Raw genomic sequence first — 23,567 nt, forward strand, 5'->3', positions numbered from 1 at the left:
ATGGCTTCGCTACTAAATCGCGGCCATAGGCGGGTATAACGTAGCGATTCCTTCCGCTGGATTTTATGCCACTCCTGTCATCCAGCGTTCGCGACCGGTGATCCCATTGGTCACTCGGGCGGAGCGCCGCTCTAACCACTGACGAAGCGCAAAAAGGAATGGCATTGGGAAAGGCATCGTTAAGTGATTGCGCAGCCAGTGCAGTGTCGTAGCGAGCTCGCGGGCCTTACATCGGCAGGCCTGCTTGGCCATGTGTACTGCAGATGCCTGAGGCGTCCGCCGATTCGCAAAAGCAGTTCATAGGCTTCGTATCGGCAACGAGACGGGCAATGCTTCTCTAAGTGTGGTACTTATGCAAGGGGAAAAAAAGCTAACGGAACATTTTACTTAATAGGTACTGACGGGCTAGTTGGCGATCCTTGTTATGAATGTTTGACCCCATCATTCATGCATGTGTGAACCTCCTTTTTTTCCCCCAAGTGCGCTGATTCACCAAAATGATGGAACATTAAAAACAAATCAAAATGTGCTGTCGTCCGATCTTGCGGAATTGCGTTATCTGCTAATGCGTCACCGTTCCAGTACTACGGCTTTTTCTCGAACACAGGGCACCCCCAGTGAAAATATACGAGGGAACAGCCATTCGCTTACTTTTGGGTCGATTTATTGAGTGAAAGCTTGCTGGGTGTGGGGAGGGGGGTTGTGGTCCGATATTTGCACCGCACGCGTCATGATGCGCTTGGGAAGGACGCCACCGTCTTCTCTCTCCCCTCATAAAAATCGAGAGTAATATCGGCGTCCGTGGGTAGCTAGAGCAGTTACAGTATAGTTGCGCTCGTGCGCCCTACAGGGTGGTGTGTGGCAGCGCTCGTTTAGGTCTGCGGCCGACACGTGATGCTGCCCCTGCACGCGAGCTGCGGAAGCCGATACGCCAAGTGCGCCAACCCTCTTCCATTTTGCGCGCGTCCCCAGTGCGGCGGCGGTTGCAGATCGACCTCTTCTCTCCAGCTGCCGCCAGCCTTGCGCAACCACGCGGGTGGATGGCTCCGGATGTGAAGCCGCCTGCGCACCTGTGTCTCGGCTGCTACCTGAGGCGGCCGGACCCCGCGATCGTGTGCCATCCGTTCGGCTATAGTAGTACGACTCTTGTTCGGCGAGACGTGCGCTGTGTGCGACCGGCTGTTGCCATTACCCGATGCCTCAAAAACGCTCATGAAAGGGGCGTTGTTACGCGATCACGGCGATAGCTCGAACCAGCGCCAGAGTTTAACTTCCGTGCCACTGAGGAATTAGTCAGCTTCCTTTGAATTTTCCCTCTCTTTCTTCTCTCTCGTCCCCACCCAACCTCCTCAATCGCTTTCTTGCCAACCCGACGCAGCGTTCGACATAACACAACGCTGATGCATTTTTGTATGGGTCACTGCAAGCTCGCAGTGCGGCCGCGAGTTTCTTTTGAACTGCGCCAGATAGAGAAAAAGATTCGGCCAGGGCGCAGTGGCTTGGTATTAAGCGGGTGAGCTATCGTTGATATCAATATCGTTGGGCCTTTTGCAGAAAGCATGCAGGTCTCTGCGTACAGCGGACCATGAAAGTTTTCAGGTCGACAAATTAATGTAAAAGTTCAAGTCCCACCTGACTTCGCTACTACGAAAGAGATGTCGGTAATGAATTTGATAGTTGGATGGAGAAGTATCCAAGCCTTTGATTCGTGGGCGAGTGCGTTGGCTGCGACAAAATGCATTTTTTCTCGGATTACCTACCCCGAAAACTTGTAGGTTTGGGGTGGCGCCTGCCAAGCTAACACGGTCCAAAGGTGACTCGTCATTCACCGCATAGCGTACGCAAGTTAAACGAGGACACATCGCCGGCGTTGCCCATAAGGTCCCGCAGTTTGCCGAGTGAGGTGAGCGCAGGTGCATATTTAGTGCCGCGACTTGTCACGGCTTGCAATGTTGCCATGAACGGCACTGTATTTTGTGGCCGACCTAGACGGGTGCAATTCAAGCGAGAAAAGCACGATGGTTTAATTATTCAGTATTTGAGCCAATGTCGCACTGTATCCTGTGCGTTTTGTCTGTCTTTCTTGGTCTGGTATGCATCAGCAGCTGCAACAACAGTAATAGCAATAACTGGACAGTATAGTGCGGATGTTTATGTTTCAAAGCAGCACTATACTGGGTGTTCAAAATTAAGCTTTACGGAATTCAAAAAAAAATCACCTCTGGCAGTTAGCATAATTCTTATTGTTGAAATGGGTTATTCGAAGAGGCAGACATTAGTAGCAGGAGAAATTGAAACACATATTCAACTAATTAACAAAAATTCACTAATTAACTTGGCTAATTACTTACGACACATATTGCAATTTACGAACTGTAGCCGGTGAGCTTGCAAGACGCATCCACTTGAAATGTATTTCCAGGATGACACCTGTTTCGAGATTATTTCCCAAAGTTTGGGGCGAAATACATGGGCGTTCCAGTTACTTTTGTGCTTCAATGTATAAAACAGCATTTTGGTAAAAAAGCAAGTGGAACAACAGTGCATTTTTACGGCGAGTTGGATGGCGCACATCTCCAAACAGGTGTCATTCTAGAAATTATTTCGAAGTGGATATGCCTGACAAGCTCAGCGGCTACAATTCGTAAATTGCAATATGTGTCGTAAATAACTAAAGATAATTAGTGAAGTTTTGTTAATTAGTTGATGTTTCGATTTCTCGTGCTGCTAATGTCCGCCTCATCGAATAACCCAGCTCAATAATACGAATTATGCTACCTGCCTCAGGCGATTTCTAAAAATTCCATAAAATTTAAGTAAGAAGTAACACCCTGTAGAATCACTTAAGCTGGAGGAATGAATCAGTGCATTACTAAATCCTTACTATTGACTTGAATTCTCATTAGTCTTGCATTCCTGTGGTGAGTGCCAAAAATTGGTGTGTCAAGGGTGTCATCATTTCACTCTAGCCAATATTCCTTTACTTATGCCTGAAATTGAAGCCACCATTTTGATGATTAGTAGGACTATGCAGCATCGACTGCTGATGTGCTCTTACTGTAGTTTCACAGCAGCCGGTGTTGAGAGACTGGATGAGAGAGAAATAAAGTATACCACTCAGGCAGTTGCCACTGGCACGTTTTGCCCTGTGCAAGTGAAATTGCGTGTCATTGAATTGCAGCAAAGGAATGAAAAAGCACAGCGAAGTATTTAGCATAAATTTTGGCCATTGCAGAGAAGCACGCTGGCAAAGTTTCGAAAACTTAACCTGCATAAATGTGAAATAAAATTTTGAAAAATGACGAATACTTACTGTGAAGTCCTCCCTATTTGCGATTTTTGCTGCAAATTAGACTGCTGACTCTTTGCGATATTAACTTTGGCGATAGGTTGCATACCTAAAAGCTTACCAGTTATTTTGAGAACTCTATAGACGCATCACTTTTTCGTTGGTAGTTAACCATAATATGATAATTGCATAATCCACTTCTGGCTGAAAGACCACTTAAAGGTGTACTTACGTGCCCGTTTATAGCGGAGCTGTTGTACGCTAGTTTCCAACGGATCGCTGCGTGTGTATACTGAGCACGTAGACGCGCCGCCTTCGCGCCCATTCCCGCTCAAGCATCGTTACAGAACCCATGGCCGTCTATCATATCGACAAGAAAGCCATAGTCACCTTAATGACAAAATAATAAAGCCGGTAGAAAATGACAATTCATGTGGTATGTGTCTTTATTTAAATCAATACAGTTTATCACCATATGTACACCTCCGCTGGTCATCCACCTTCATAGAGTGGAATGGCACTCAGTTTTTTCGCTGTTCATTTCTTAAACTGAAAGTTCAAGCCCCGGGAAGAAACTGGCGCGGTGTCCGAGCATCCTATAAGTGATGTACTATATAGTAATTGTTCCCACGAAACAGTTTCGTTTTCGTTCTCCACCTCATGACACATGTTGGCTCCACGGAGGAAGGAAGAAACCGAGGAGAGGCCCTACCTCCTCCGCGCGCTAGGAGAAAAGTGTGGAGGAAGTGACGTAGTCATGGTATTTTTTCTTTATTTTTTCACGATTTTTGCGCTGTAGCGGCCGTGTTGTCGTGGCACCATGGCGGCTTTGTTATGGTGTGTGCGCTCACACGTGTTGCGCCGTAGGTTTCGTATCGTGGCAAAGGCGTCGTGTGGGCAGGTTTGGGTTAGTCTCTGTGTTTTGTTCCGCTGTTTTATCTGGACCGTGCTCTCCCGGATGTTGCTGTGACCAGGTGGGACTGATGGAACTCAAACGCGTGAGATGAATGCGCATGCATCACTGTACGCAATGTACCACGCCACGGCAATGGCCACGGACTAAGGAATATCTGCGGGAAATTTTACCCTCTTCGGCGGAATCATACTAACGTGCCATTGTAGACCGAAACCGCTGTTTTTCAGAATCTGTACTATGAGCGCCTTGCAGGTCAGTGATAGTCGTGCAGTATTGCTGCTTTTGACAGCGGGTGATGATAAGTAACGATAACGTAGAACGTTATGCAAGAATGCATAATCATGACTTTAGAACTTTGTGTTCAGTAACAACTTGCTTTTGTACATATTAAAAGACAGGTTGCTTAACTGTTACTTGTTTTTCGCAGTACTCGCGACAGCACGAGCTCGTTTGAGGAGTGCGCTTTCGAGTGTCATACACACCTGCACAGGTGTGCCGGTTGATTTTTACGCAGAATATGGGCTTCATTTTGCAGCCCTTGACATAGGCATTCTCAATGCCTGCTTACCCACCTCTAGTATTTCATAACCTAGACGTGCGCTGTTTAGGATCGCTGTGGAGCACGTGCGTCCGAGCAGCCCGGTTGCGCGCAGCGCGGCGTGGTTTCGCGAGAAATGTAAACAAGAGGAGAATCTGCCACGACAAGATGGCGGAGTAACGCCAACTTCCGGCGTCACTTGGTTCACAAAGAGTGACGTCAGGGCCCCTCAGTTTTTTTCCTTCCTCCATGCATTTGCTTGCTCTGAGGCTCTATTCTCGACAAGCATGGGGGCAGCACGGCCGCCATGTTGACTCTCTGATTGGCTCTCGAGTGGTCACGTGTTTTGAAATTGTGCCTTGAAGCGGAACATTTGCAAAATGCAATTATGCGTTTTCATCAAGACGACGGAACGCGACGTGGAGCTGCAAATTTTATCGACTAATACTTTTTTCTGGTGCTTCGCAGCTATATTGCGACGTTAACGCTTCAAAAAGAAATAGGTAGCGTGAGGAAGCCCATGCAGTGCATCTGCAACTTCGCGAATATCTGGTGGCGGTCCAAGATAGCCGCCATGTCAACATGCTGATTGTCCTGAATTAATATGCCGTGAGGAGCGTCACAGCAAGGGCTGTTTATTTGTAAACATCAATTTGATGTTGCGCTGCGCCGCCATTGCAGAGATTTTCCGTCATAAATTGTGCTACGAGCCGCGCGAATTATGCTAATGAGTGGCCATATGCAATGGCGGCCGAGCGGCATCCGTATCGCCGCATTTTCCCCATAGTTTGGGGCCATTAAAATATTTTGTTCATAACGCGTGCTCACTCTCTGGATGTGTTGGCATTTGTGTTCTGAGCTATAATTAAAAAAAAAGCTTATTTGAAATTAAGATCACTAGCCCTTCCGCTGTCGAGAAAATGGGGGTAAGCGAAGCTAGTGACAAGACGACGCTGTCGCAGGCGTTCCGCTTCGTTTGCCCTAAACTCAGGGTCGGCCGCTCTCCCTTGGCGGGCCGATGGAAAGTATCGAAGGTCGTCGCTGTGCCAGCGAGCGCCCATGTTCTGTACGGCGCGAACGCTCGTGCGCGTTGTTTTCTGGACGACGAGAGCGGACGAGAGCGACCTCATCAACCGGGAAATGTGGCACGCAATACTGCTGTGTTGATTGCCACAACAGCCTCGAAAACACGAAAGGTCAAAAGCCGCGCGTGAAGTTCTACATATTTGCGGGGAGGTGGTACGAGAAGGACAGACTGCAAGCATGGATAACTGCAGTGCGCCGATCAAGTCAAAAACTTTCGCATTCGCGCGCAATATAACGGCCGCTCGATAAAAAGGCAATAGTATAATGCCTGTGTTTAGCGCACGGCCGTTTGTTTAGTCTTGTCGCGTAGTTGAATCGTATAGTGACATCCGCCATGTTAGCTTAGCGGTATATGCATACGTGTTGCGGCCGCTAAGCTCGCCGACGCGAGCTTGATTCACGGCCACGGCGGCCACATTCCGATGGGGGGAGATTTGCAAGAACACCCTTTTTACCGTGTATTTTGATCTTTGTGCATGTTACCCCCGGTGGTCAAAATTATTCTTAGTGCGCCCTATTACAGCGTGCCTCAAAATGATTTCGTGGTTTTGGCACGTAAAACTCCCGAATTTAATTGATTGTACATTGCGTTCACTCGCGATCGGTAAGGACCGAGCTCCCTTATTTCCCTTCTCCAAACGCTGCAACCTAAATTACTACTTGTGCAGGTAACGAAAGGGGCCGCGCGCTACCTGTCTTTTGCGTGGTAGCAATCTGTATTTAATGCAAGCCGCGGTCGTCGGTTAGCGGCAGATCGGAAAGCAGCCGCTCGAGACGTGCTCGTTATTTTTGTTGCTTCTCGCCATGCTTTCTAGGTTCACAATATCCAAGCATGCTTTAAGATAACTGCCACCTTGCACGTTCTTCCTGCTTCACTTTTCCTACCAAGAATCTTCGTTTCGTGTAGTAGCCGGCCATCGGTGTGAGCTTACTTAAGCTGCGGCGGTGGCATGAGCCCGACAAGAAACTATAAATTTGCTTTGATGAGACACGTATCGCTAATGCTTGCGCTCGTGCTGCTGGTCTCAAGGTAATTCTCGTTCATATAGTACCATGCTTATTGGGGCCTAATGCCTGTGGTCTTTCCGTGCTCACAGTTCTGATGACACTCCCTGGGAGCCAAAATGAGAGCATGCGTGCGTGCTTGCCCAGCTACCAACGAAACCAACGGCAATCGTCACCGTCTCTGCACATCCCTCCAAGCACGCATGACTGCTTTGTGACTGCATCATAAGAAATAAAAGTGACTAAATTACTGAACTTGGTGTATACCTCTAACTCGACGTCGTATACGATCTTGTCGGACACCTGCGACCAGCACTTGGCTTTCACTGTCACATCACCGCCGACAACTTGTTCAACGCCATACGTGTAGAAGCAGACGCCCCCCCCCCCCCCCCCTTTTTTTTTTTTTTTAAGGTTGCCGCTATCAAAAAAGCTGTCGGCGTCGGCAACCTTCTTGAAACCGCATTGCAATCTTTGCATCGCTGATCCGAAAGCAGGCGATCTGCCGCCGTCGAAAACGGAGCGCCGTGAGCATGAGCAGCCAAGGAAACCGCGGGCGAAACAATGTAAACAAAGCGGAGACTGCGCCACGGCGCGACCGCGCTATTTTCAGTCGGGCGCTGTCAGGAGGCGCAGTAGCGCCGTCTGGCGATCGTTTTCTTGCCTATAGGCTCTAGTTAGAGTGTACTAGAATAGGGACCATTGTCTAGTACACTCTAGCTCTAGTAACTCTAGTCGGCTGTAAAGCCCCTATATATAAAAAGTAGCGCCATCCACTTCCCTCCTCCTCCGTTCCACTATCGCGCTCGGCGCGACCAGCGCGATCGAGGCGCGATATCGACAGTGGCGCCGCATGTGTCGGGCCTGCCGTGGCAGACGACAGCTAACGCGCTACCAGAGGAAATCCGCGAAAAACTTCGATCGCGCCCGATCGAGAAGTTTTTGAGGCGCGATTTTGCTTCGTCAGTCAGTAACTGGTCTTAATAATGCCGTTTTGGAAGTAGAAACGCGACGATGCGAGACGGCGCAAATATCATAGTGTGCAGCAAGCGTTTGCGCACGCCGGATGAAAAAAAAAAAAAAAAAAAAAAAAAAAAAAAAAAAAAGAAGCCTTTTGCCCTCGCCTTGTCGGTTGCGGCAACTTAAAGGGCAACTCCGGCGATTTTTCGATGACAACGGATGTCGATGAAATTCGCTGGGCGTGTTCCTCTGAATACCTCCGTCATGTCCTAAAAAAAGCAGGCTTGAGAGTTGCACACATTTTTTACAAATGAATTTAATCTATTGCCTCGAGCACCCTACCTTACCCCCTCCTCAGTTATAGGCCACATTGTGTATGACGTCAGGAATGGTCCACGCGCAGAGCATGCCGGGATCATGCAGACGACAGCGACGAGAGCGTGCAGGAGTCGATGATCGTGAGCTAGTGCTTGGCGGGAGATGTTGCTGTCGCGAGAAGTTGCATTCCCTGTGGATGGGCAAGTGATGCGGGGTGGCAAGCGGTGTTGCGTTGTTGGCTGCACGAACTTCAGCCCTCGCCATCCGCAAACACAGTTTGAGCCGATCCCGATCGCGTTCAGCCGAGGTTAAGCCTATCACAGTGGCCGAGTTCGTGCGTCTGCTGCTGGCGGACCAGACCCACTGATATGAAGCTAATTAAGCTATTAGGACGAGGAAAGCTGCTTCTGTAGTTCAGTTTTGACCATACGGATTTGAAATAAACCATTCCTCATTTCGGACAGTGCACACGCAAAAAGCTAGAAGCGACAACACGACGCGCAATCAACATCCGTATACGTTGCCGTTCTCGAATGCGGCCGGTCGCACTCGCCGGCGCTTCCCTAAATGAAATGTGACTACGCAGATCCATGGGTGTATTATTACCTATTGTTATGCTGACTCATTATTTAGCTTACGAGGTGCACTGTTTGTCTCGTATCCCAAATGGGCAGCAAGCGGAGGCCCCTTCAATAGAGCATGTGTAAACAATTACCGTCTCGTTCAGCTGCCAACGATGTCATACTTCATGGCATCTGCGTTTCCGCGAGAAAACTATACATTCTCTAAATGAGCGTTCAAACGCGCAATGTCCCAATCTATGTCTACTTTACGGAGCACTAATTGTGTGCATGAAGAGAATACGAAGAATGATAAGCAGGCTGCACAACACTTCCCTACTACGGTCTCCCGCTCGCTGTTTCCGAAGGTGTGTGGTAGCACGTAACAGCGCGACCCAGAGTGATGTAACGGTGCTTACATGCACAAAATCTACGTGTTTTGATATGTTCTGACATTAATTGATGTCACCGATGAGCGGCTATCTCAAGCGAACGACGTACGAGTGGTCGCTGTACCTGTCGATGTAAACAAATTCACCGGTCGGTGCTTTGGACTGTCAGCGGCGTTCTTGTGGGATACAAATGCGGAAAGTCGTGCTCCACATCTTATAGTGAGCATGCGAAGCGGTTCCCTGAGAGGGGTAAAACACCTAAAATAGCAAGCAGCACGTATATCAGTGGTTATAGGGCTACCCTTGGTCTTCATGTCGCAGCGCGATATGTTGCGCATGGGTGCTGGCTCTAGTGGTGGAGGGCGGCGATTCGTGGCTATTGAATTCTTCTAAATCATAACTGTCACTGTTTGACAGATCCGAATAGGTGGTGCAGCTTACATACAATGTCACCCGAAGGTCCGGCGCGGTCACGAATAAGCTAAGCGTCTGCTCTTCGCCGGTTTCGTTCACCCCGCGGGCGAGACCGGCATGCGTTGCGCGCCTTCCCCGCCGGGGATACATTCGTGACGTCACACGCAGAGGTTCGCTCGGCTGCTTGCTCCGGTTTCGGTTTCGTTTTTGCGCTTTTTCTGCTTATTTAAAATTATTTTCGACTTTGCGGAACAATTCTCCTATCAGGTGCGTCGCAGGAGGGTCTCGGGAACCTAAATATTTTATTAGCTCGACATGGTCAAAAAATCACCGGAGTTGCCCTTTAAGGTGCAGCAGCATGCCATCACAACGAAGTTCTTGTCCCTGACACGTTTGATCCGTTTGTGCGTACAGCACTTTCGTCGCACAGGCCGAGAATGGCAGTCGGAGCGCGCTGGAAAGAAAAAGAATATACAAAAGCGCAACTCGTGCTTCCACGTGACACGGATTGGCCAATGGGGGAGCGGAGGAGGCTGGGGCGACAGGAGGCGGCAAGGAGGAAACGCCGGGGTGAGCGCGGTGGCGGCAAGATCTAAGAATGGCGCTACTTTTTATATATAGGTGCTTTAGTCGGCTGCTGCTCACAGCGCGGCCGTGCGGGCACCGTATCTTGAAAATGATCTGCGATGTGGGTGAAGTGCGCGCCTGCACGGCCCTCATCTTCAAAGTGATCTGCGATGGGGACAAAGGGCATGTGCGGAGTGCCGGTAGCTTCGTATGCGCTCTGCTTTCCACGTTTAGTTCGCGTTGAAGCGAGATGAGAGACAGCGCGAAGGTCAATTTGGCCGCTGCTGCTTGCGCGATTTCTCACTCCGGCATTTCCATAGCGACTTTATGCAGTCATTGAGCGAGATGTGTTCATGTTTACCTGTGCGCGCATGACACCGTGCTTGTCTATTTAGCTAGTAAGCGAATGTTGACAACTTTATACGGTCCATTTGACTACTATCCTTGCTTCGTATAGCTCTCTATTAATTTGCTATCGCAATTGATGCTTCGCCTTTCGGATGAAACTGCGGCTTTTTTCGCTTATCAAGAACGTTAGGTTCAGTGCTTACATTAGTTTCTTGTGCAAAACGTCAAACTTGAGTCATGTTACGGGGGGGGGGGGGGGGGGGGTCCATCAGTGCCATTTTGTACGCATCATTCGTACGTTACGCCCTGAAGAAAATGGCAGAATGTCCAGAATAGAGCCCCTGGACATCCTGCCATTTTCTTCAAGGCGTGACTTAAGCGAGACGCGTACAAAATGGCGCTGATGGCCCCGATTTGCTTTCGTAACCTGATGCAAACTTGACGTTTCGCCTAAGAAACTGAAATGGAGGCAATGAACCCAACGTTTTTGATAAAGCAAAACAGTTATGCTCAGTAAAAATGAAGCAGCTAGCTTAAAGCGTACGATTATTCGTGAAAACGCCTCTCGCTTCCGCTGGGCTGCTGCGTACAAGCCGTCATCTGCTTCATTAGCCAGGATGCATCTCTCCGAAAAACGGAGTCATCGTATATCTGCGCCAATGCGCTTGCTTTCTGCTTTTTAAAAACGTTTGCGCCATTTGGGGTTTATCTTGTCCCACAACAATAATCGTCATCTACCTTGCTTGTGTTTCCTTTTTTGAAAACTCTGAGCTGGCTACTTTCCTGTCGAGATGCTATGTCACGCTGATAACACGCACGCCGTTCGTGACTTGGAAGTACCGGGTTCGCAGCGTTAAAGGAAGCAAATGCGAGCAAGACAGATTGCGATTGTCGTTGTGGGACAAGTAAGCCCCACAGGGTGCGAACTTTTTTAAGAGTGTTGAGACAACATAAGCGACCGACCAGTGATGAAGAGGGCACTTGCAGGCTGTGTTTTCGCCATCTTGTGAAACGAAAGTGACTCAGCCAACACTTCTTAGGAGGTGTTGACTCAGCCCGACTCCGTTGGTCGAGAAGCGGCCGAATATCACCGATAGCGATGCGCCCACCTTAGGTGGCCGCTTTCACGACGCAAGCGCAGACGCTGCCATCTTTTGTTCACTTCGCTGCTACTCTATCCATGGATGGATGCCATGAGCGTCCCCTTTGAAACGGGGCAGGGGTTTGCGCCACCAAGCTATTTTTCTTATTTTGCCTAATGTCTTACCTATCACTGTCTCTCTCTCTCTTTCTTTTGATTTTTTAAAGCCACCAAGCTATTTTTCTTATTTTGCCTAATGTCTTACCTATCACTGTCTCTCTCTCTCTCTCTTTCTTTTGATTTTTAAAAAAAATTTTTTACGGACAGAAAATTACCAGTATCAAATTTTTTGTACCATTGTTGTCCGCGAGAGGGCCGTCAGGTTTGACCTGATGGTCCCCGAGTGGGCCTAGCCAGGTGACGTTGAGTTTACTCGCGTCTGTTGTGGACCGAATAAAGTTGTTTCACTCACTCAGTCACCATTGTTGCGAACATTGTTTTTGTACGCCTCCTTTGTTTATGGTCTCCCTACTTTTCTGTCACCAAATCTACAATCGTATTTTCCTAATCTTTATTGCGGACGTGTTTACTTTCCCCCTGCTATCACTGAACCCAAGGGCTTAAGGAGGCCAGCGAAGCCTATAACGACAGTTGGGTAGTTATCTTCACATTGGAAGACAGCATGCTCCATTGTTTCCCCAACTTTACCGCATGTGCACATGCTTCTTCTTCATTGGTGGGCCTCGCTTTATAACTAGGTGTTCTTAGGCATCTTGATATCGATTCGCAAAGCAAAGAGCTTGCCTTTGAGTTATCATAAATTGTTTCTTTCCTGATTTCCTTTTTACCTCTTAGGTAGTTACTCATAGCCGGTTTCTTTTCCACTGCTGCCACCCAGGAGATTGTCTCTGATATTGCGTTTAACATTCTTCATTGCCATGTTGCTTATTATACCGGTCGCATACTTGCTGGTAAGCCTCCTAGGTTTTCTTCCGCTTCGATTTAATATTTTTTTCTGTACAAATACTTCAATGAAATGAACGCGGCATGAAACTTCAAGGCGCCGCCTTGCGTTAATTAATTTTTGTGAATTAAAAAGCCACCGTTGTCATACCTCTGATTATTTGAAAAGTAAAGTAATCTTCATTACAATATGAACGCAGCAATGAAAAGCGCAAAAAGTTGCAGAATGTTATAATGTTCAAGCAATATTATTTGAAATAAACACGTTTAAAAAGATATGATGGTCCAAAATGCAAATTAGTGATTCAAATGCTATCAGCATGCGTTATGAACAAAATTTTTCATCACCGCAAACGACGGGGAAATGCCGACATACACATGCCTCTTAGCCGCCATTGCATATGGCTGCTCATTATCATAGCTGCGATCGTTCAGTCACCTTTGGAACTATGGGTAGTATATGGATTTGTCTGATCTTCGTGCTTGTAGCTAAAGATTTGCGCTTTATATGGACAGAATTGGCCTAAATTTGAAACAGTTTATACTGAATTTAACAAGACTGCAAACACGCATAATCGCTGCTAATTACAGTGGTCCCACTTGTCTATGTATCTGTGGCATAATGGTTTCAATATCGGGCTTCTGTGCTAGAGGCCCTGTGTTTGAATCCTGCCGTCGCCAATTTGAATAATGTGTAGTTATTTATAACACAGTATACTTTCTTAAAATTGATACTTTGCAAAGTCGCGAAGCCATTTAAAGCTAGAAGGACGAAGTTAGGCCAATCCATGTACTACCCATCATTCCCATGCTGGGTGAACTACACTGCTTGTAGCTCCAGTAGACACTAGCGCCACAGTTCCCTCTAGCAATTATTGTATGAAACTCTATGGCAATGGTGGCCCAGCGCAACGTCACGTAATGTCAAATTGACGTTTTCGAAACGGCCCCGCCTGTGACGCTCCTCACGTGATATTCCTTCAACCAATCAACAGGCTGACATGGCGGCTATCTTGGGCTGCCACCACGTATTTGCGAAATTGCAAATTTATTGCGCGTGCTTGTACACGCTGCCGTTCACTTTCTTTTTTAAGCGCTAACATCGCTATATAGCTGCCGAGGAGCAGAAAAAAAGTTTAATTTGGAATAGTTTGCATATTTATGTGACGCTTTGTCATCTGGATGAAAGCGCAAAATTGCATTTTGCAGAACTTCAGCTTCCGGGCACAAATTTCGAAATGCGTGACCTCTCAACAGCCCATCAGAGAGTCATCATCAGCGTATAATTGCGGCCATGCAGCCGCCATGTGTACGTGTCAATAATAGAGCCCCTGTTCTTGCCATCACTGCGGCTTCTACACAGTAGCGCAGCCATACGCACTTAAAAAGGTTTGCACCCTTTGGGGTTTATCTTGTCCCACAATAATAATCATCTGCCTTGCTTGCATTTCCTGTTTTGAAAACTCTGCGCTCACTACTTTCCTGTCAAGGCTGCTGAGCACGAGGTTGCGGGATCGAATCGTGGCCACGATGGCCGCATTTTGATGGGGGCAAAATGCAGAAAACACCCGTGTACTTAGATTTAGGTGCACATTAAGGAACCCCAGGTGGTCAAAATTATTCCAGAGTCCCCCACTATGGCGTGCCTCATAATCAGATGGTGGTTTTGGCACGTAAAACCCCATAATTTAAATTTCCTGTCGAGAATGCTATGTTACGCTGTTAATGTGCATGCCTTTCGTGACCTGGAAGTACCGGGCTCGTAGCGTTAAAGGAAGGAAATGGGGGCAAGATGACGATCATAGTAGCGGGACAAGATCGACTGCTCTTGATCAGAACATCTTTCAAGGTATGTGTAATCTGGTGGCGAAGCTTCCATACAGGCCCACATGTCTAGAAAATGGCAGCGTGTTGCAACCATAGCCATCTGTGTGTGGTGAAGACAACTTCTGTAAAAAAAAAGTACGACGTCCCATTCGGAAAAAAAGTGACATCGGGGTCTTATGCTGCTTGGCGCTAATGCTTTGAATTTCTTTAGCGTCCGGCCTTTCGACCACTATGCCAACAGTTTTCTTCTCTGAACTTGCGACTCGCGTCAGCTGACGCGCCAGCGCGTCATTATACTACAGGAGCGGCGTATGTCTTAAGTTGATCGTAATTAGGCTTTTATTGACGGCAATTGCTTCTGTACGTTCCTTAGGAAGGTGAGCGAATAGGATGTTTCAACACAGGAACATGCTTCAAATAATGAAAATACTATGGCCAGCACACAACCTGGGCTCTTATTGACTCCCTCTGGGAGTTCTTGATAGCAGCGGACCTTCAGTTCAGATATTAATAACTTTTCCCACGTAGGCCGGCGTGCCAGGCCTTATAATAAAGATTCTCGCTCACTCGTTCGGTTGGTCTAATATAAAGCTATTGCGAAACCTTGTCACAGGATTATTCACAATTTCATGCGACACCATGTATTCATATTCAACAGTTATTAGAAAGGAGAACATTGCACCACATTATAATTTAGAAAACATTCGACTTACTAATTTTGCTGCCCGTATGACACTCAGAGCCTGTGTTAGGAGAGTGAATGATTATAGCGTGGCGTTCCTTCGTGGAGCGCTCCGGATTCATTGCCACGGCGAGAACAGCGTGTCAGGCATAGCAGCGTGAAAAGCGTCCCGTACTTGCGCCTCTTTACCTCACGTGTATTTACCTCACGCGATCGTAGATCCCCGAGACCCAACCTTTCCGAGATAAGACGCGTTCACTCGCAATCAACCCGTGGCGAGGTGGGAATGATCACGTGGACAGATTCTCGTGCGCTCTTCGTGCGCCAAGTTTCGGTATGGGAGCGACAAAAGGCAATTTTTTAAAAATGCAAAAGCATCCAATGTCCCATAAAGCGAAAAAGCCGGTGTCTGTAGCAGTTAAACGGCGCCTAAATTCCCATTGGCTGCGATGCCACGTCAAAAGTGCACCTCGACGAAGCAGGGCAGGCGAAACGGTGTTGCGTGGGGGGAGAGGCATCGCCGTGATGCCACGTCACCAGCGCGCGCGCCTCGACGAAGCAGATATGGCAACGCAACGCCGTGGGGTGAGATGGATTGTCATCAGCGAGGCAGTTGCATCTCGCTCTCGGAAGCCGGCTCGCGGGCCGTATATCTCTCTCACCCCCACTGGGCTTACTCTCTTAAAAAAGTTTGCACCCCTTGGGCCTTATCTTGTCCCACAACGATAATCGGTAATCTGCCTTGCTTGAGTTTCCTTTCTTGAAAACTCTGCGCTCACTACTTTCGTGTCAAGAATGCTATGTCACGGTGATAACGTGCATGCAGTTCGGGACCTGGTAGTACCTGGACCACAGTGTTAATACCGCGTAAATTTAGTTTACCTCCTATGGTGTGCTCTTCCATTACTCTCTCAATGTTGGCGATAAAACCAGTAATTAAAAAGTAAATAAATAACCTTTGCTAATTATGAACAGACAGTGATGCTTACTAGTGTGCACCATACTGAAGGAACGAATAGCAAAGAAAGCTTCATTACAACGATTAAATCTTATTTTAAAAACTTTTGTTTCCATTGGTATATATTATAAAAAGCACCATAGCATGTGCGAATATGGGGCCGATTAGTCACCGGAATAAGGCACGCAGATCGTATCCGATATGCATGTTCATGCACACAGATTCACGTATTCACGTACACAGTTTGAAGGAGGTTCATGCACCCCTTTGAAATCTTTGAAAACCTTTGAATTTAGAACAAGAGATTCAAGTGCCCTTAAAGCTCCTTGAAAATAAATGGGCTTCTTGAATTCCTTGATGATCTTGGGCGACTTTCGAACGTTCAAGATAACAAACTACGCATAGGTACTATGCCATAGGCAAAGTTATCAAGAAGCAAACCTAGATACGTTTTAGCGTGTCGCCAAACAATAGCAGTGTGGCGTGTCCACAGCCACCAACGACAGGCTTGTTTAAATCACCATTGCCATCGTGTAGCTAGACAATGCCAGATCAAGCGACCAAGCCTGCCATCATTTTGTTGTTTTGCTAGTTGGTTCACACCACAGCCAACGTGGCTCCATTTCCAAGCTCTAGGCTCTAGAAATGCGTAGAGGAAAGTAAAGCATATTCGGGTGGTCACCTCTGTTCTCAGAGTTTGAGCTGACAAATTCGGAGTCGATCTCGATCCAAGCGGGGGAGGGAGAGCATGCGAGCTGAACGCGTGTCAACTTTTAAAGCAAAGAAAGTCGAAACCAGACACGGAGGCGACTTCCACAAATGCGCAAGTGCGGCGTTGCCACCACCCGCCATTACCTCAAGACATGCCGAGACATGTGGCGAGCGCTGCCCACTGCTGGAAGACATTCGTATCACATGAGTGATCTTTGCCAGATCTCGCGCGCGCTCCTGTCTCAAAGTGAGAGACTGCCTTGAGCGCTCCCTGCTGAAGAGAGCGATCCGAATTTATCAACCAAATTTACTTAGAGAGCCCGATTTGGATCACCCGAATGTGTTAAAAGTTTAATCTATTTGGCATTAACGGGACAAGTATCCTTGACTTAAGTCAGACACTATTAACCGTCATGCCAGTATGTGATTCACATTTTTACAGTACGTAGGCCAATTTCAAAAAACAACCTGAAAAGCTTGATGCGTGTGTCCAATTCTGCAGCTGTTTAGCTGTAATTTCTTGCATTTGAGAAGAAAGAAATTTCACTATTTTTCAGTGTATGCATACACATAATGTTTGTTTCCCCTCCTTGAATTTCTTTCTTCAGCATCCTTGAAATAATTGAAATATCCTTGAATTTTGAGTCAAGTGTTTCCTACAAACCTTGGATAAACTGTCAACATGCGAACTTAAGCATGCATACAAACTAACTTCTGTGAGTGCTTGTGGCAGTTGCCGGTCGCCTGTGGACCGAAATGGCGCTCAAAGGCCATCACAAACCCATATGCGTGATTTCGGAACAGATAGCCGATTAGCCACTCATCCGAGCTATATTAGCAGCAACTTTTTTGCAATGGCTTGGGGCCCTTATCACATCAGCCAACGGCAAATTTTTGCCATGAAGACATTGCCTAGACTGCTAGGCCTAATAGGCGCTGCTTTGTTGGGTTGGTCGAGTGCCGGTAACTAAAGTTACGCATTGACCCATAGCTATTGGCAGAGGCCGCACTACACTCGAAAAAACAACAAACCACCTTGCACTGGAAGCTAGTGTACAGCATCATATTAACGTTGTTCACAGCCGCCATTGCCACCTTTGTGACGCACCGTATTGCGGCAGCTCGTTCCAGACACCAATCATAGACACACATCGGTCTCTTATCATAGCTTCAAGCATCGTTATTGAACTCAATACACATTTTGTGTTTTTTGGTAAAGCATATCAAAGCGTATCAGTCATTTGGAATGCACATAAATGATTTGCCGTAACTTTTTGGCTAATGCCTGATGGCGCAAATTATTTTAGCGCAGTTGTAACTTTTTGTCTGTATTACGCCTGGCTGCATAGCTTTGTTCTCACTAGTCTACAAAATGTTATACAATTCTTTACAAAAGTTTCTTGCATACCCAAATAAAGTCTATTTGAAACATATGGTGCATGTTTTACAGTCTGTGGCAAAACAAGCTTAACTGGCTGCTGCTGACTGTTGGCCTTGTATCTTCCTTTTCTGTTGAAGAGCAGTTAGGATCTTGCAGTAATTAAAGGTGCGCCAAATGGCTGCACCGATCTCGTAACTGCTGTACAGCTCCAAATGTTACAAACAGGCCAGTTTTTTGCTCCCAAACTGCTCCAAAATGCGGGGGTGGTGGCTCCTAAACTGCTCCAGAATTTCTCTTTTTCTGAGTACTTTCGTCCTGACCAGTCTTGTTTTTAGAAAGCAGCGTATTTAGTTGACTATATAAAACAGTTTTCGCCCTCTTTTTTTTATATGCTGAGGTTTCCTGATAGCAGAAATTTTTTTAATTCCTAACATTCAAGCCCAGGATTCATGCATTGTGCAGCATGAATGCTGCATAGGCATGCTGCTTTCTTGAGTGTCTGGCATGAGAATACAAACTTGTGTCAGCCCAGGGGGAGTGTAGCATGCTAACCATGAAGGTGCCAGGCCAAAACTGTCTGCTGCTAGGCAGTGTATGTCATGGAGACTATGCATGAATGATGTGCACATTGCTTACCTTCCACCTAAATTATTAGCGAAACTACTGCAATGATGATATCAGTACATGGTACAGATTATATCACCACGTACACAGAAACTGAACCATTAAAATTATTTATGCAGGGCTACGTTAGTATAAAGCGGCAGTTTGTTTAAATTTTTTTCTGGAAGAAGTGCTTTTACAGCTGAAGCTGACAGGCCTATACGTGTTTTAGTGCTATTTTACCATGTGAAAATGTTCTTTGCATCCTATTTTGATTGTCCACTGTTTTATCTGCACATTTCTTGCTTATTTTCCTTGGCAGGCTTCCCACCACCAGGCGGGAAGCCACCACCCCTGCAACCAGCTGCTACAAAGCCAAGCCACACAAGCTTGGCACTTAGTGCTACCCGCACCTCAAGTTTTGCAGCTGCACTACGCAAGTTGGCAAAACAAGCAGTTGACCCTGTGCTTGGTAAGACCATTTTTCAAATTCTCACATTTGAAAATAAGACTTGCTTGAGTCGGTTGAGAATTTATTTACTATTGGAGGTACTTCAAATGATAGAAATTCACGTCATTGTCATTCCATTACAGTTTCATTGTTAGTTTAAGTAGTAATAGATGTGTTAGGTTTTGGCTGATAACATCCTGCTTCCTTCTGTTTCATTTGTTGTTTTGTGGTACATGTTGATGTTTGCATCCAGAGCTCAACCAACTGGGTGCTCAACCTAGCCAGTTTGAGGAAAAACGTGCCAGGGTGTGGGCTGCATCTCCCTGCCATATTAAAGTGAATAGCGTTCTTTGGCTACTGTTTTGCTTGGTTTGGCACCAGTGGCTGGCTATCTTGCCTGAGGGAAAGGGCAGTGCATCAGCACCGGAGGTCAGAAGAGGACAAAGCGCTCCCTGTTCAGTTCGTCGCTGCGCTCACCGAATGGGCTGCACCATCGCCTCTGTCACTCTCAGAAATGCGGCCACTGGCATCATAGATGGGAGAAGGTGGTGGTGGGAAAGGAGGAGTGTTATGGAGTGCATTTGTATCCGAACGCTAAGTAGCTCTTTGAGATTTACACACTCTTGCAGGAGAGGTTTGTGGAGTCTGAAGGTTTAGATGCTTGGTCCATGCTGGCTATGTGTCGCATTTCTCGGCTGTCTGGGCTGATGGTTGCAGTGCACAATCGTTAATGTAATCCGTGATATGTCTCTTGTTGAGGTGCGCTGTTTCATACTGTGCTACACTGCACAGAATGCCGAGAAAACAGAACATAGCCTACAGAAAATGAGTGTGGTGAATGCCCATCAACAGCAGGCTCGGCTATTCACTTACTTAGATAATCATCTTCAGTGGTTTCTGCATGGATTTTTTCACAATCTTCCCCTTCAATGTTAGCTTCCTTTCCGATTGAAAAATCTTTGCGCTAGTGTCAAGTTCAGGCTTAGTGCAATATTCATTAAAGAAATTGTCGGTGTCTTCAGTGTGTAAAGCAGGGGTCTCCAAACTATGGCCCACGAGGCGGATCTGGCCCTTGGAGGCCTCGTGACCGGCTTGCAACCAGTGCCGGTCCTGCTGGTGACAGCTGGCCCACAGGCGGGCTGTTTTTTGTTGCAAAGGCTCCACTGTGCCTTCGCCTTAGAGTGGGCTTTTTCCACAAAACCTTGCACTGTTGCATTTTTGTCTGGCAGCTGATTTCATTGCTGTTATGAGTCCATGCCACCTCATTAAAGAAAACGCCAACAAATCAGTAGCCTACTTTGACCATTGCATGAGGAGCAGGCATGCACCTTATGGCTGGTCCCAGCCACCATGTTAAACATGTGCCGAAGCTTTCTCGACTTCGCCTAGGCGCGCTGGACCCGGGAGCTTGAAAAGTTCTTAAAGCTTCAAGCACAACAATTTCAAGGTCTTGCTGGTACATGCAATAAATTTCAGTGACTCATTGTTTTTAGGAAATGGCTCAGCGGAATCAGGGCTATTCGCTTACTTTGACATTCATATTTGTAGTTTTCTACTAAATTTTTCCTCCGTTGTGAACAGATACTTACTGCTGTTCAAAACGCCCAAATGTGCCGCAGGGGTTCATTCTGATGAAAAATACGGCAATAGTTCTCATTTCTTGCCGCATACATGTTTCACATGTAGCACTAAGCTGCCAAATCATGACTGTTACCTTACCATTGTTCTTGAAGAGAATACGTGGCTCAGTTTGTAACTGGCTCAGTCGCAAGTAATTTTTAAACCAAGGTAATCGGGTCAACTATGCAAGAAAATTCGCTTTGTGGGCCATGCAAAAATGCTTGTGCACACATAAGATATTGCATGACCCAACTCGTCTGAAATAGCAAAGTTCGCCACTACATCATTGATTATTGTTTACAAAAAAAGCATACCCCAATAATATAGCAATTGAGGCTGCATGGCTGCAATCACATAGAATCCAAAGAAAAAATTGGGTGACTTTTCAAGCACAGTCGCAGAACATTTTGAAGTCTCATTTTATGAAGTAAGCCTATACCACAAGATATTGACAGGTGTTATGTAAAGCGTACAAACAATTTTGCAGAATGCCGAATGGGCATTGTTCATTCAGTTTCTTTTAGCTCGTATGTAGGGCAGTGTTGCGGCTCCAGGTGGCGTTTGGGCACGGAATCCTCCAAGCCCATCGATGAATACATCCGGTTGTAGGATATGAAGGAAAAAGGTTTAATGGCCCCTGGTACGGAAGCCCACCCCATCAGGAGCATATTAAATGTGTGAGTTCGCATCAGGACACATCAGAACCACCCTCACTGCACCACACGTCTCCGCTTTTAATCCCTTCGTCTTCTTTAGAATACTGGACGGGGGAATCTGATGACAGTAGCTCGGCCAATCACCATCTGTGGCTTGGTCGCAACATCCCTCCCAGATTGACGCACCGTCCCTCCGGGCCCGCCTCCAATGTCGGACCTCCGCCCTCGCATTCTTGAGTATGCATGGCCACTTGGGAACCTTAGCTCGAAGCTGTTCCCACGGTTTTGGGCGACGATGGCCGCTTTCATCAATTAGCGGATTTTGCACGACGGCCCTCTTCTCAGGATCAGGATTTGGTAGTAATCTTCACGGTAATTACCATATTCATGGATGGTGGTGGTTGTTGTTGACTCAACGCGAGCTCCTTTGTTAGCGCATTGCAGTCTATGACATGCCTGATTGTTGTCGCTGCGCGCGCTGATGAATGAGGAATGGAAACGTCCAAGGTATGCGCTTGTCCAGGTTGAGACGTAACAGCAGACAGGTCTTTGGGCCAATCAGATAATAATTGATCATAAACATTCGTTGACCAGTTAAACACCGCCATGTCACGATTGTAAATATATACTGCAAAATTTGCAGGCAGTATATTTTCGTTCACTCATAAGAGTGAAAGAACTCGGAATATGGTTGAAGCTTGGTACACCATTAATAACGGTAGCGTGTGCGTAAGTTAGCCATCGATAACTTTGAACAAAAAGTAATTGTCCTGTCTAAATAGTTATCTTTCGTGAGTACCCGCACCTGCCCATGATTGACAGGTTGGTGGTGCTTTCCCTTGATCATGTGCAGATAAATTTCGCGTCTTACTTTTCTGCCTCTACGCGACCTTTCAATTGATAGTCGGTGTTTATGTGTTCCTTTTTGTTCCTTCTGGGGCCCATGTTTGCACTCCTGCCTTGAAGTAACTGTACTCAAACTTACACGAGTCCTCTTTTCTGGCAACTTTTAAAATGTAGATATTGTCAAGGATAAAATAGCACAATACACGGGACAGAGAGTGAGATGAAATGACACGAATAATTTCTTTTGTGTGTATTGGACTATTTTATTCGTGCTACACCAACTGGCCTATACTTCTACACTACTGAAACATGAGCACTATGCGAAAGTTCGGCACGGATTAGTAGAAATATCGAACTTGCGGTAAGCAACACACTGAAAAAACAAAACGCCCTTTGTAAGGAGTGGTGACGCTTCTCAGACCACGTGAACGACTTGTAGATATTGGCTTAGTGCAGATAAAAATGACTGTGAACAAGCAAGAAACTGCGTGCAACCGGGAAATGTGAACGAGCTTGTTTGCTACCTCTAATTTTTTATATTATTTCAAATCAATATATCCATGATGACTTGGCGGCATATAAAAATTATAGTCTTAAAGAAACATTATTTTGCTCCTTTTCTGGATGTTATGCCAGAAGGTCAATGAATGTAATTAAATAAATAGTTTGAAGAAAGCTCGTGCCTTAATTGGAATAAAATTTTTAGTTAATGCTGCCTACTTTTGCTCATGTTTACTCATTTATTTTTGCAAATTTTTATTTTATTTATCGTCTGGCCCTCCACACCACCACTGGTCATCAATACAGCGCTCCGGTTGAAAAGTTTGGAGACCCCTGGTCTCCAACAGTGTTTTTTCATCTTAGCGTTCCAAACTAAATGTAAAATTGGGTTTTAAATATAGCACACACAACCAATGTTGCTGAACTTTGAAATACACAATTTCAAACTTCACTTACTCAGGGAAGGGAAGAGAATGGACAAAACAAGTTGCAGACCAATGAAAGCAATGTGTGCAGAAAGCTCATTAAGTAAGTAAGCGAATGAAGACATTGAAAGGGATGTACACAAGTGCATCTGGTGTTCCTTTCGTTTTCCTCATCTGTCTACAGCTTCAGTTATTTTGCCTTGTGACGAGTCCAAGTTGTTCTTCTGGAAGTTTACATTTCAAGGTGGCCTTGTTGCTACAGCCAGCACTTGTGCTTTTTGACAACATTGTTAGGAGAGCATGCCAACAGTAGGGCCAAGTCCGAACTAGGCAGGCTGTACGAAAAAGATTAAACAGCTGCCTGAACTGAAAAAGATGATGTTGCTGTTAGTTCACAACAGTGATGTTCATAGAAAGTCTGAGCAAGGGCAGGAACAAAGAATGTGGCACATTTTTTTTTGGGGGGGGG

At 46.4% G+C, this 23,567-nt stretch overlaps 1 protein-coding gene across 3 annotated transcripts in view; it reads left to right on the forward strand.

The window, feature by feature from the left end:
• Positions 1 to 23,567, forward strand: part of LOC119433248 (genetic suppressor element 1) — a 174,613-nt gene that overhangs the window by 71,553 nt on the left and 79,493 nt on the right. For all 3 annotated transcript variants that reach the window (XM_049671327.1, XM_037700395.2, XM_049671336.1), the window contains one exon: positions 18,922 to 19,071. In XM_049671327.1, the coding sequence (XP_049527284.1) occupies positions 18,922 to 19,071 (150 nt within the window). The remainder of the gene's footprint in view (positions 1 to 18,921; positions 19,072 to 23,567) is intronic.

Source organism: Dermacentor silvarum, chromosome 1 (genome assembly GCF_013339745.2).
Source record: "Dermacentor silvarum isolate Dsil-2018 chromosome 1, BIME_Dsil_1.4, whole genome shotgun sequence".
Taxonomy (NCBI): Eukaryota; Metazoa; Arthropoda; class Arachnida; order Ixodida; family Ixodidae; genus Dermacentor; species Dermacentor silvarum.